The 14,481-nt window shown below is 36.2% G+C and overlaps 1 protein-coding gene across 1 annotated transcript; it reads left to right on the top strand.

Moving 5' to 3' along the window:
- Positions 1–5,988: 5,988 nt before the first annotated feature.
- Positions 5,989–9,266, top strand: LOC149004915 (putative transcription factor GLK1). Its single transcript, XM_089169451.1, has 6 exons — positions 5,989–6,611; positions 6,981–7,121; positions 7,248–7,583; positions 7,697–7,753; positions 7,916–8,035; positions 8,727–9,266. Exons 1-6 carry the CDS (start codon positions 6,177–6,179, stop codon positions 8,874–8,876), a joined length of 1,239 nt encoding a protein of 412 aa, XP_089025577.1. The 5' UTR covers positions 5,989–6,176; the 3' UTR covers positions 8,877–9,266.
- Positions 9,267–14,481: the final 5,215 nt, after the last annotated feature.

Raw genomic sequence — 14,481 nt, 5'->3', positions numbered from 1 at the left:
GCAAAATAGGAAGGCCACATGCAACCCTACTAGAATCTAGGGTTGCCCTAGCTAACACTAGCTCTCCATGTGTGCTAAGCGGTAAAAATCAGACTCAAACTCAATTACCAAAATGACTTCAAAAGATTACATCTTATTTCCAAGTGGATCAAACTCAGAGTTGTACTCAAACACATAGGAGACATAGTTCGTACAAAACACAAATAGATAACTTGTATAACTCAAACGCTAGAGTAAGAGTTCTAGATTAATGTTGAACAATGACTCTTGTAACTATAAATATGTGATATGTACTACATCAATATCAAGGAAGAAAATCACATTCCTGTCAGTATAGATTGAAAAGATCAACTGAACCGCGTACATCTCTGTGTCAAACTTGGATTTTCATTCTATACCATAAACACCTTCTTCATAACGGTTTTTTAGTATTTACGTTATAAGAATCATTTCAACAAAAAAAAATTCATAACTTCAAATAAAATAGAATGGATTCAGACACAGAGATTAAATTTAACACCTAAATAGCATAGAACCACACAATATATGTTTTAGATTTAAAGATCAAATCACTTTATTCTCATGATATTGATACTCTATTCTACAATGGTACTTGAGTCAACTGCTCATTATCTAGTTCTTCTTTCAAGTATGATTTTGAGACTGAGGCACCATTGACATGGATAGTTAGATTCTTTTTTTAATTGGTAAAGACAATATTTTGGGGATTTAAAGAGTTGTCATTATGTGACAAATGATTTTGTGTTTTCTTGTTTTAAAAATTACTTTTTGGTTTTGATGAGTTATATGACAAATGTTTTTTATATATTTTCCTTGACTATCTTAGATGTAAAGATCCAAAAGAATGAAAAATGGTTTCAAATTAGGTTTTCACCTATTGTTTTTGGCATGGAAGGTTTTTTTTGTTTATGGAGGCATAAAAATATTGAATTAATTGCAAAAAATCGATTTGCTATTGATTTTTACAAAGATAAAACCCCCTCCTCCCCTGTACTTTTGCTTCTGTACTTATTCAAATCAGTCGTATTAAAACACATATTATACATATAAAAATCTGATTGTGGTACACAATTTATTGAGTTGGATTATTGAAAAGTAGTACTTACCGAGTTACCGTAAGGGATGATTAGTTGCCATGCATGTCGCACTCGAACTGTTGCCGTACCTGAACTTACTAACTATGGTTTTGATAACTAGATTTGGCCGATACACTACATAGAGAATTTTCTTCTTTTCCAAATTTTTCATGGAAAACTTCTCTTTTTATGGCAAAATCACTGATACGTTCATGTTTTGTGTATGCTCACACGTTATTTAAAATCTTATTCTCTATTTTGCATGCTAGTTATGCTTCTATGAGGTGAGACGGCCTTTTCACATTTTCACTTCCTAAACAACTGGCTTGAGCAGTACACTCCTAATGCTCTGAGAAATTCCCTTATTCCATTTCTTCTCTTAGCTTTGGACAATAATCTTCTCTTACAATTATGGATGTTTTGTGCAAGCTCACTTATTAGTGTAATCTTATTCTATTTATACATCTTGAGTGTTGTTACATGAAATGCATATGACCAATCCATTCTATAAAGATCTAAAGAAAAACTTCAGTGATTGTACAAATTCCTAGAGTGTAGATTGACTTACAAAATCCTATTAGGTTCTTATGGGTTACCTAGAACACATAAGAGACACATGAGGTTGTAGAACTCCACTGAGAAGGCACAACCCTTAATGCTCTAAACCAAGCTAAAGGAAGGAGATGTTATAATAAAGAAGGTTTATTCTTAGTGTGAGATTGAAGAAAAAAATGCGTTGCGTTCTGTCTCCAATGGATCCCAAAGAAGGCATATTTCATTATCTTATACTGTTTATATACAAATGTGTTTTTAATCAATCTATGTGATCTTGGCTAAATTTATTCTTACAAGAAGACACTTTTTCATTCCCAAAATCTCATTCTTAATTAATTCTAATGTGCAAATTAAGAGTCAAGCCTAATGCATTCTTTACATTGCGTTTCTTCTTCTTCTTCTTCTTCTTCTTCTTCTTTCTTTCTTTCTCTCCCACTCACCCACCCCCCGCTCTTTTTTTGTTGAGTTTTTTATGTGTAACTCACTTAAGTTGGAGTGAAACTCTTGTTGCCTCCCTTAAGGGATTATATTACATTTAACTCATCAAATATTACAGTAGCACACAACTAATAGTCTCAGTTAGTCTTAGTTAAGAACCAAAATGCCCTCCTAATATCAATTTACTAAACTACCTTTGTGTCTCATCCCATACCCAATCCTTAGGGGGGTGTGAAATGATTCCCCCTTCACCCATATTTTTCCTACACCTAGCCAGAAACTACCCACCACCACCCCACCTTCCCCTGTCGGCCACCACCGCCTGTTTGATCTTAAAATTAATTTTCTAGTTTAGATATGAAGATTTGGCCATCTCTGTGGTATTGAAGCATCAAAGCGAAAATGACCCTGTCATACCCAAGCCATAATCTGCCAATGTGGAGAGGATTCCAAGCGAGTGAGGGGTGGATACCTGAAAGCTGTTGATCCTTGCCTTTGTTAGAGTGGTGAGGAGGGATTTCATGGCTGGTAAAAGCTTGGCAATGAGGTATTATCACAAGTGGCCATGATCTCATTGCCAACGATGATTCGGTTGATGAGGGGTCTAATATTTTCTATTGAGTTCTTCGATAATCACTTTGCTTTTACTTATTTGAATTTGTGGGCGTTTTTCAGTTTCTAGGGTTTCTACGCATTTGGATTGATGATATTCTATTGTTGAAGAAAAAGATTTGTGGCCTTAAAAGGGTACGGAATCAACCAGATGTTCTTGACAATATTATTGATTAGCTTCAAGAAGTCTGATCTATCGAACCCGAAAAGCAAGTGTTGCTATGCAATCCTGCACATCTCCTCAACCGAATGAACCTGCAAGAATGAGCTCGACCGGGGTGGTCGAGTTTCACCTCCAACGATCTAGTTAGGAAATTCTCTGATTAAGGAAGACAAGAAAAATGAACAATAAAGTATTGAGTAGTGATAGCTCAATTTAGTATACCTTTCTCTTGTGTTCTCATACCTTTTTATAGCTTTTCTATGTATGTTAGTCAGTCTGCAATACGAGTCTCAGTAATTGAATCTTACTCAAATATGAGTAGTTGAATTCCAATTGAATACCATTTCTTTGGCTATAAGTCTTATTGGATTCGTCTTGCTATTTTGCCGACCTTGTCTTGGTCGGTTTGGCTTAGTCCAAATTGCTCGGTCTAACCGAAATGGTTTAGGCTAGTTTATTTCTCCCTTAACAGCAAGTTTAGCTCTCAAAAGCTGAGATCCACCAGCTTTGTGTTGCCTTTAGAGAAATTTTCCTTGTGTAACCCAATCTATTAGAGCTTGAAATGGCTCAACAGTTCTTGATTCCTTCTTTTTATCCGTTTGCTTCTCAACATGGGTCTTAGTCGTTGAGAGAGAGGTGCCTTGCGAAGGATGAATCAGGCGATTTTTGGCCAGGGAAGGTGGGGCGGTGGGGCAGTGGGGCTGGAAGGGGAAGGTGGAGGCAGTGGTTTCTAGCAGTGGTGGGTGGTTTCTGGCAAGGTCTAGAAGGAAGATAGGTGAAGGGGTTTTCCCTTCACCCACCTAAGAATTGGGTATGGCATGAGACCAAGGGTTGTTTACTAAATTGATATTAGGAGGGTATTCTAATTATTTCCTTTGGGATTTAACTAAGACTGTTAGTTGTGTGCTACATTTAATATTGGATTGATACATGTAATATAACCCACTTAAGGGAGGAACAAGAGTTTCACCCCAACTTAAGTGAGTTACATGTAAAAAGTGTATATATATATATATATATATATATATATATATATATATATATATATATATATATATATATATATATATATAAAAAAAAAAAATGTGTGTTTTTATAAAAAAAACTCAAAGTGATATTCTCATGAATCTTGTTAAAAGTATTTGGGTATTCAAATTTCTGTTTTGTGATTCTCTTTTAAATTTTTTGGTGTTGGATTTTTGTTTTAAAATAAAATAATATTATAATATAATATAATATACTATTTAGATAAGTTTCAAAACATTAAAACTCTATCTCCCTAGTTTTGTTTTAGGACTCTTGTTTATTCTTACTCTATAGGACTCTTCTGGATGTATAGATTCCAATCAAAGGGTTTTGGCAATTCGGCATATATATATTAGGTAATTTAGATTACCATATGTGTTTAGTCCCACATCGGATGGAGCTAATGATTATATGATTTATATATACATATATAGCTCCAAAGTGGGGTGTATGCCGGTAGAGAGCTAAGTGTGGATCATGCGCATGCACCGAGCTGGACCGAGTCGGGCGTGGTTGCGGTAGTGGTCCGTAGACCCTAGTCTAACCAGGCCATGGGCCACTATAATATTATATAAATAATATTAAATGTCTATGATGGGACTTAGGACTTGGGGTCGTGGATCCAGAAAACCCAGTTTTGGGTTTTGCAATAGGGAGGTGACTGATCACACAGTCACAACTCTCTAAAGGTGACCTTATGTACATATGTAGCTCTCTGAAGGTGTCCATACGAGCCTATAAATAGAGATGAAGCTCTGAACAAAGGTCACTCGGTTTTTTGGTGAAAAAACAAAAATTCGAATTCTAGAGTTTAGAAAAATTCCATTTTGTTTTCTTCATTCCTATGCTGTGTATTACCTTCGTATCTCCTTTGCAAGTAGACTCTGTTGGAATGCTGCCTTCAGATCTAGGAGTTGTTGTATCTTGGAGGTGAGAACGTCAAGGTCAAACCCAGTCGGCATAAAAGGGGGCATTCAAATACCTTAAGGAAAAGTACTATACGTACACCTCAACTCACCCTGTTCGAGTTCGTGCGGATTTTCCTTCGTTTCTTCTACTACATTCGGATAAGTGATTCTGACATAAAGTATACTATAAATATTCGTTTCTCCTTGATTCTATTATTGGTCTATCTATACTGTGCCTCTGGTCTTCTGATTATAACAATTGGTTACCTTAGTCTTGTCAAATATATTGTATGAGGAAGATTATAATGGGATTTGAAAAAGGTTTTGCTGAGGAAGCAAGCTTAAAATTGTTTATCAAGTCTATACCTCTAATGATAACATCTTTTATGTACTTTTATAACCTAACTGAAAACTAATTTTAATGGCATGATTGTTGAAACTTACATAAACACATAATAATGAACAACGAAAGCAAGAAAGAGAAAGAGAAGTAAGGTTTACGTGGTTCAGCCTCCATGGAGAACACACATCCATAGTATGAAAGCACTCATCCAATCAAGTTAAAGTCACCAATGAGGGTATTTGATTATCTTTATATAATCAATAGAATTTAAAGATAACTCAGAAGTAGAGTCAAATACAACCATATCTGTTTTATTCTTCACTAAATAATGAAGTTTAGTTCTAGTAGAAGCCTTTTGACAATAGTCTCCCCAACAATAACAATAGACATTGCCCAAAGGACCCCACCTCAGGTCTTGCTTGGGGTCATTTGGGACGGTCAGATCGAGATTTTGATCGAAATTCCGGATCCAACGGCCGTAATCTAGGTCTCGAATTTGATAGCCGAAATCTTGGCTTGATGGTTAATGCGCATGACCCAAGCTCCCCCGGCTTACCAATTTGGAGTCTTTATTCTTATTTTTAATCCCTTCCTCCATTGAATTCCTTATACCAAGATGGAAACGAAAAGAAATACGAAAATAAAAGCTGACAAGCCTTGGTAAGATTTTCTTGGAACTTTAAAAAAAGCCAGTCCACAAATCAACTAGAAACAAAAGAACAAGAGAAAGGTTGCCAAGTCCAAACAAAAACATAAAAACAAAATCTCAAAACAAGTTGTGGTTGAGATTCAATCGTTCCATACGCCTTCCTTGCAAATCAAACATAAAACGCTGGACTCTCTCCTTTCCTTCCTCAGTCATCTCTGCAATGACCCACTCATAAACCCACCATTAATTATCAGATTTCTTTGCATTTTCCATGCAAAATCATGTCGTCTCACTCCACTGTTCATTTCTGTTAGGCTCTTTCCCTCTGAGACAGTTAATGATTTTTGCTGTCTACGTTTCAATCTCAGTATAGTTAGATATTGGAATGCTTGAGGTGTCAACTTTAAGAAGTTCCAATGAAGAAAGTAAGGGAGAGTTGGAGGGTTTCCAACTCGATATGGATGACTTCTCAGATGTTTTCACTTGTGGAAATTTATTGGAAGGAATTGATTTCGATGATCTTTTTGTTGGAATTGAAGATGGAGATGTGTTGCCGGAATTGGAAATGGACCCAGAAATGCTTGCCGAGTTTTCTGTCAGCGGTGGAGAAGAATCATCGGAGGTAAATGTTTCAGTTTCAGTTGGAAAGGTAGAGGAGAACGAGAAAAGAGAAGAAGAAGATAAAGATAAAGAAATTGTGAGCAAGAAGAAGGATGAGCCGGTTGCTGTGAATCCATCTGGAAAAGAAGATGAGAGAAGAAAGCGTAAATCTTCGTCGACCACCTACTCTAAAGGTTCACAAGGGAAGCGAAAAGTAAAGGTAACCCTAAATCAAGTTGTTAGATGGATCTGTGATAACATGAGCAGGTGTTTAGGTTTTACTACGCTACTGAAACATAGACCATTAGGTGCAACTGCACAGACACACTGATCTATGGTTTTTTCCCCCTTCACGGAGTGCAATTAGGCAGATCTGAATAATCTGCAAAGTTGATGAAAAGTATGTTTTTATTGAACTCTGTGTAGAATAATTTTTTTGGGTTAGGGAGAAAGTAGAAACCAATAAGTTCCTGTATTTGATCTTTGGTAATCTTGATTTTCTGTTGATGGTCATGTCAAAGGTGGAATTCTGTATTTCTTTTCTTTGTTTTCAATATATTTTGTTGACTTTGAGACGGAAAAAATGTAGGTGGATTGGACTCCAGAGCTACACAGGAGGTTCGTTCAAGCAGTGGAACAACTTGGGGTGGATAAGGCAGTGCCTTCAAGGATTTTAGAGCTTATGGGTATCGATTGTCTCACTCGACACAACATTGCTAGTCACCTTCAAGTACATATCCTGTACTTTCAGTTCGTTAGATTTTAGGGTTTCTCTTCTTTTCAATCCCACTTTTTATGATGTTAGGGTGGATGTAAAGATTTAATATGAGAATTCATTTGGGGGTTTCGTGTGCAGAAATATAGGTCACATAGGAAACATTTGCTAGCAAGGGAAGCAGAAGCAGCTAGTTGGAGCCAAAGAAGACAAATTAATGGAGGAGTTGGAGTTGGAGGAGGAAGCAAAAGGGATATAATCCCATGGCTTGCCCCACCTACAATGGGTTTCCCTCCGCCTCTAACTCCCTTGCAGCCCTTCAGGCCCTTGCATGTCTGGGGACATCCAACAGTTGATCAGTCTGCGATGCGCATCTGGCCCAAACATTTAGTGCATGCTCCTCCTCCATGGCCATCACCACCACCACCACCTCCTCCACCTGACCCTTCTTATTGGCAGCAACTTCATCACCAGCTTGTAATCTCTCTCTTCTCTCTCTCTCTCTCTCTCTCTCTCTCTCTCTCTCTCACACACACACACACATAGAAACACTCAAACACTGAAGCCAGCTTTACCTCTGTCTCCTGCAGGTTAAAGGTCCCCTCACACCAGGGACTCCTTGCTTCCCACAGCCACTGGCAACAACGGTAAATGCTTCCTTACTCTTTTGGAGTTTTCAAGTGCATCAAGAACTTAGGTTTTGGATGCATTTGTAAAGTTAATCTTTCAGATTTGTTTCTCTAACTAAGTAATCAACTAAATTGTGTATAGTAGGAACTTAATTATTCATTTATTTTGAATTAATGTAGAGGTTTTCTACTACACCCATTCGGGCAGTTCCACCTCAGGCTATGTACAAGGTAGACCAAGTTGGTACGAGTGCCTCAAATGGGCAGACTGGCCCCCTTCCTCCCTTTGATTTTCATCCGGTAAGAAACCCTTAAATTTATTCTTTTCATTTTTAAATCGATGAAATATTTCAAAATGACAATGTTAGAAAATTAGAAGATTAAAATTCCTCAAGAAAGAGGAAAATTCAAATTGTTATGGATATAGAAATAGAATTTGGAAACAATATTTATTTAAAATTATAACTTCAATGCTTTAACATAGAAGAAAATATTCAATAATTATATTCATAAACTGCATTCATATATTCTTAAGTAATGTTGTAGCATTGATTGAGCCAAGTTGCTCCGCTATCTCATGGCAAGCAATTTCTTTTTTTCCTCTTTCTTGAAATTGCTATCAATGTAAAGAGGAGTTTAGCGACATTCTAGGACCTCTCTTTGTACTCTTTTTCTAGCATCTTTAGCTTTGAAGTGGCTTGGCTATCTCCTCTTCCACAATTCATGGATGTCTAGTGGTGGTTGCTAAACTCCTTTCTCTTGTGTGTGTTCTATTATATCTACCACAAGTACTCTTATGTTCTTATGTACCTAAAGAAGCCACCATCAACCCTGTACTCTCAGTAAAGCTGCCCTCATCTTATTGCGTGCTTCACTTTGGTAAAATCATCATATGGATATTTAAAAGATAAACTTGCTAAATATATTATTTATACTATTAAAACCAAATACATTTGTTATATCAATAATATTTACATTTCGAATTTGACAGTCAAAGGAAAGCATAGATGCAGCTGTTGGAGATGTTTTATCAAAGCCATGGTTGCCGCTTCCTCTCGGTTTAAAGCCTCCATCAGTTGAAAGCGTGATTGTGGAACTCCAAAATCGGGGAATCCCCAAAATACCACTCACTTGTGCTTGATTCCTTCTCATTCAGAAGGCCTTGATGGTAAATTTTAGCTTCAAACCAAAATTCGACGACATGCCTTCTCTTCTCCCATGTAATTAATGTATCAATCTGATCAGAATAACTTCTTCTTTTCTGTTTTTGTTTTTGTTTTTGTTTTTTCAGTACTCTTGTTTGGTCTTTAATGTAAGAGCAAGAACAGTTTTTTCTTTATAAGGTGATCATTTGAGGCTCTAGAAGATGAATAAACCGTTTGTTTTGTTTTTGTTAAATCATTGTACGAGTTAATTTATGTTACAGTTGCGACAAATATTTCCTCATTCTTCACTCGATTTTGCAATTCAATTTCAATTTTGGATGAAATAATTTATAGTCTGATAAGGATAGCGACATGATTCGTTTGTGCATGGGAAGGACCACCAGATGTGAAACTACAACTATTGAAAAATCCAACATTTTAAAGGTGGATGATGCTGACATGGAATCCATGGCAGATCTGGCTGTGATTAAGACAATTGCATGTCCACATCTCCCCCAGGCGTTGAGATTCAAATCAGGGTTATAAAGGTTCCTATCCGTATTGTGTATAGGTAGGGTTAGAATCACAACAGTGCCCATGCTTATTTGTAAAACAGATTTAGTTTTTTCTATCAAAACTGTCTTGTAGTAAAAATAATTAGAGTTTTACAGATTGCACACTTTAGTGGGGCTTAAACTCTGAGTTACACACTTTAGTGTCCTAAGTTACAGATTACACACTCTCAAAATTACAAGTTGCACACTCCTAACATTCCATCCAACAATATTCTATTAAATCATCAGTAAAATGACCATATTACCCTCATTAAAGTATAACGGCCATATTACTCTCATCCAAACCCTCCCATATCCAACCCTCATTACGAGAAAATGGTTCAACGGTAGCACTTTGGATAAGGATATAGCGATGTTTTTATAAAAAACGCCGGAGTATGTCAACATATAGTGGCGTTTCTCTAGAAGTGTCTTTGTATGTTAATAATATAGTAGCATTTTTTGTAAAGCACCGTTGAATGTTCAATGTTATATGCCGTTTTTCTCGTTAAATGTTAATAATATAGCGGTGTTTTTTAAAAAGTGTTGTCATATATCATTTTTTTACTGTGTTTTTTAAAGCATTATTATATGTTCAATGTATGTTAATAATAAAACGGCGTTTGTATAAAATGCTGCCGTATATTAATTTTTTGCGGCAGTTGTATATAAGTTTTCTGCGAACATTTTTTAAAGCGCCGTTGTATGTTTAATATATGTTAAATAATATAACAGACGTTTGTATAAAGTGTCGTAGTATATTAATAATATAACGGCATTTGTATAAAGTGTCACGTATATGTAGTGACCTTTATACTTTTGAATCCATTTGTAACTCAAGTAGAATACGTAAACTTTGGGCTCATGTTTTAGTCATTAATACTCATATTGCTTTGAGTACTCCATCTTTAAGGGATACTTAGTTGTATGGTACAGGTTTTCGTCACCTTCTTCATTGTTTTCTAGAGAGACATTTTATTTCTTACACAAAAATGATAAACTGTTAAGTGCATGAATACCTATATGCTAGTCATTAATTCTACTCTTCTTAATTGCAGATTCAAGCTGCTGTGAAAAAATATGACATTCTGTTCGTTGCAGATGAGGTATTTAAATCTGTTTGTCCTGTTTGTATTACTTGTGGACCGACTTTACTTGTTTCTTTCTTTTGACTGTCTTTTCTCCTGATGTCTTCCTCTCTTATGTACGTGATATGTGCCTTTGGAAGGCTTGGAACAATGTTTGGTTGTGACAAATACAATATTAAACCAGACCTTGTCTCCATGTCTAAGGTAATAAGATCTGAAAAACAAACAGTTGCCCATGAAAAAAAAAATCAACTCTTTTATTTTCACCCCATCTCAAAATGCATTTTGTCAGGCCCTCTCATCTGCATACGTGCCTGTTGGTGCAGTTCTTGTGAGCCTTGAAATATCAGAAGTTATAAACTCGCAAAGCAACAAACTTGGTATTCTTTTAGTTCTTCAACCCAATAGGAGATACTTATATTTTTCTCTTTAGAGTATTACCTGAATTCTGTTGCTTTCAGGAAACTTTTCTCACGGATTTACTTATTCTGGGCATCCGATTTCCTGTGCTGTTGCGCTGGAAGCAATCAAACTATACAAGTTTGTCTGCATTGGTTAATTTCCTTGAACTTCGAACATTAAACAGAAGAGTGCCCAGAGACTCATCTTTCCTGTTTCAGGGAAAGAAATATAGTTGAGAAAGTCCAGGACATCTCTCCAAGGATACCACAACAAGGTGTTTGAGTGAAACTGAAAACAATTGCTTAATTACTTGGAAATTACTCTTTTTGAAAGCAAATGAAGTTATTTAAATGAAACGAATGATGGTTTAACTCAAAATGCAAATGAATTTACCAGATATGATTACTGATAACCATTCCCCCTCCCTTAGGTACTCGCACAAGCCTTACAAATTTATACTGGAAAACAAAGCCAGTTTATACTGCATCTACCCATCTCTTCATGAATGGCATCTGCAAACTGTATAGATTTGCCAGATATGATGGTCTATGAACTTGACAACATACCTGCATTTCTTATTGAGCAAATTATTGATGTAATTTCAAATTCTTGTTATATAGAAAATTATGAGGAAATGAGATCAATTTCTTTGAATATTGAAATAGATAAGGATTTGTTTTCAGTATTGAAAATCTATCATGAACTAACCTTGAAAGTGTTATTTAGAAAGTTTAGAAATAAATAAAAGCAAAATTTTCCATTAACATCTCTACCTATTTTTGTTTTGAATTAGTCAATCTAACAAATCCTATGTTCAATTTATGCAGGTAAGGACACTCATGGGTATGTTGGTGCTAATCTTGCTGCTCTATGTACTGAAGGTGGCCTACAATGTATCATAGAAAAAATGGATGTTTATTGACTTGAGAGATGAACCCATTGATGCTGAGATACTAAACTCTATGGTTGTATATCATGAGTTTCTTGGGTTTCTATTTGATACTTTTTTCTTTAGCCCAATCCCCACATTTTGATAAGTCCTATAACTACCACATGTATGTCTTTGATTGGATGGAGGGAACGGATTGATTGTAATGAGCTTTCTTTTATTAGATAATCCATTGTTCTTTTATTAGAAAATCAAATCTAAGTATGGTTTTTGGTCCAGCATTAAAATATGGCTTTTTGGGAACCAATTTTTTTTTAAATAAAAAAACTTATCCGGCGTTTTAAAAACGCCGGCATAAGTCACATATGACAGCATTTATCAAAAACACCCGTAAATAAACTTAACTCTTATCTCTATGGTGGCATTTCAAAAACACCGTGAAAAACACTAAACAACATTTCTTGGAAACGCCAGCAATGAAATGGCACTTTGCTTTCCAACAATGACGTTCAGTAAACGCCATAAATATAATATATCGTGGCATTTTGTATAAATGCTGGCATTTTAGAAAACTATAATGGTGTTTCTTAAACTCCAATAAATGTGCCATCGTAAGTCCCCATCACCGGCATTTGTTATTAGTGCCACTGTTGCAATATGGCAGTGCTTTTGCCGACATTTTTTGCGGCATTTTTGAAGCACTAGGAAAGGTTTACAACGGCATTTTTAGACTTATGGCGGGGTTTCCAAAATGCCGCGCCGTAGGCCCATTTTCTTGTAGTGCCTTAGGTGGGCGAATGGATTCACCTATCTTGTACCTACACCTTGTCGAAAATAGCCCACCGCCGTCTCCAGAAACCACCCAACACTTCCCCCTATCAACAACCACCACCTGCACCTACCCCTACCAAAAATCACCCCCCCCCTTCTCCTAGTGAGAATACCAAAAGGCATTGAAGCTTGTGAGCTTGTTGAAGGGTTCGGGAATGAAAATAAATATAGGGTTAATAGTTCTGGGAGGAGGTTCTAACCAAGTGGTGAAGAGCTTGAGAAATTGGGCGATAGCGAATGCCAAGAACGCAAAGAACAGAGGGAGGTTAGGGGGGGAAATTAGGCAATGACATCGACTAGGAATTAAATGATGCATCGGTTGTGGTGATCACTTCATCCATCACCGATCCATCAATCCAATCAAGCTACCTATCTATTGATCCAACAACTATTGTCTTCCACAAAAAAATCAAAACAAAGAAATATCTTGGGCTTGGGAAAAGGAGAAGAATTTGGAATTTGGATCAGCTCTCTCTCTTTCTTGCTAAGCGCTTCTTCTTCCATTGCTCCAGTCGTCTTCAGGCAATGGTCGCCGGCATGGGAGGGGTTGGGGTGGTTCCCGGCGACGGTGGTGGGCCATTTTCAACAAGGTGTTGGTAGAAGATACTCAGTGTTAGGTATGGGAGGATGGGGCTAATATGGTCATTATATTATAATGATGGTAATATGGTCATTTTACTCACATCTGTAATGTGGGGCACTAAAGCATGTAACCTAGAGTTTAAGCCCTACTAAAGCATGCAATGTGGGAAAGAAAAAAAAAACCCTGAAAATTATTAAGATAAGCCCACAAAGAAAAATTACCTCTCCAAACTCTGTGGAAATCCTCAATCAGTACAAATAATTTAGGTGTAATAATAAAAACTAATCCATTTCAATTAAGTTAATACACTTGATCCATACCTACATTGCATTGAAAAATTCATTGCCATCGTCTCCTCTCTTGTCTAAGTTTTGATCCAGCTGAGTGATATCATGTGGTGAAAGTTCTAAAATTATCAAAATCCTATGGAATCTAATTATTTTTCAGTTATGCCCAATTTTTCTTCATTTTCTCCTTCACTATAATTGCAAAAATAAATTGCTTCGACCCAAAATAGTTGTCCTTAAACCATAGAAAAAAATTTGAGGGAAACTCAAGTTTCGACTAGGTGAAATGGGAAACCTATGTGGGAAACTGGGAAATTTCAAGGAAACTTAGGACTTTTTTGTACAAGTTTTGACATGAAGTTTTGACATGAAGTTTTGATAGGTTTTAGAGAGTATTTTAGGGTAGAAATCTGCATTTAAACTAATTAGAGTATAAAGAACACATTAGTTGTATTTTCCTAAAAAAATCAATGTAGATAAGTCATTTAATGTACATAACATCAATGTAGAGTTGTTCAAGTAGTACACTATAAACTTATCTACTTAAGTACATAACATTCAATATATAATTTCTAACTTCAATACATCAAATACAAAATAACTAACAATAAAAAGAAAGTACAACTCAGTGCCAAAAGGAGTGCCTCGGTGGATCCATCCTATGAGCCGAATAGTACTATGCCTGTAACATCCTCTCCTCCAACCAACGAACATAGACATTCTATGACATTTTATGCCTATGGTTATCAAAGTTGTCACACCCCACCCGCAGGTCTCGGTTACCCACCCGACAACCCATGGGAGTGATCCGTCACAGGATCCACGGTCTTACCCATCAATAATAATAAATGCAAGTAAAGATAATCATAAGCAAGATTAAGTTCAATAATTAAATAAAATGATTACAGGAGTCCAAATACTCCAATAAAATAATCAAGGAAATAATAAATGATCAAAAAGAATATGA

Source organism: Hakea prostrata, chromosome 9 (genome assembly GCF_041222555.1).
Source record: "Hakea prostrata isolate BN-2017 chromosome 9, UWA_Hpros_2, whole genome shotgun sequence".
Classification (NCBI taxonomy): domain Eukaryota; kingdom Viridiplantae; phylum Streptophyta; class Magnoliopsida; order Proteales; family Proteaceae; genus Hakea; species Hakea prostrata.
This window is presented reverse-complemented; position numbering and strand designations above follow the sequence as displayed.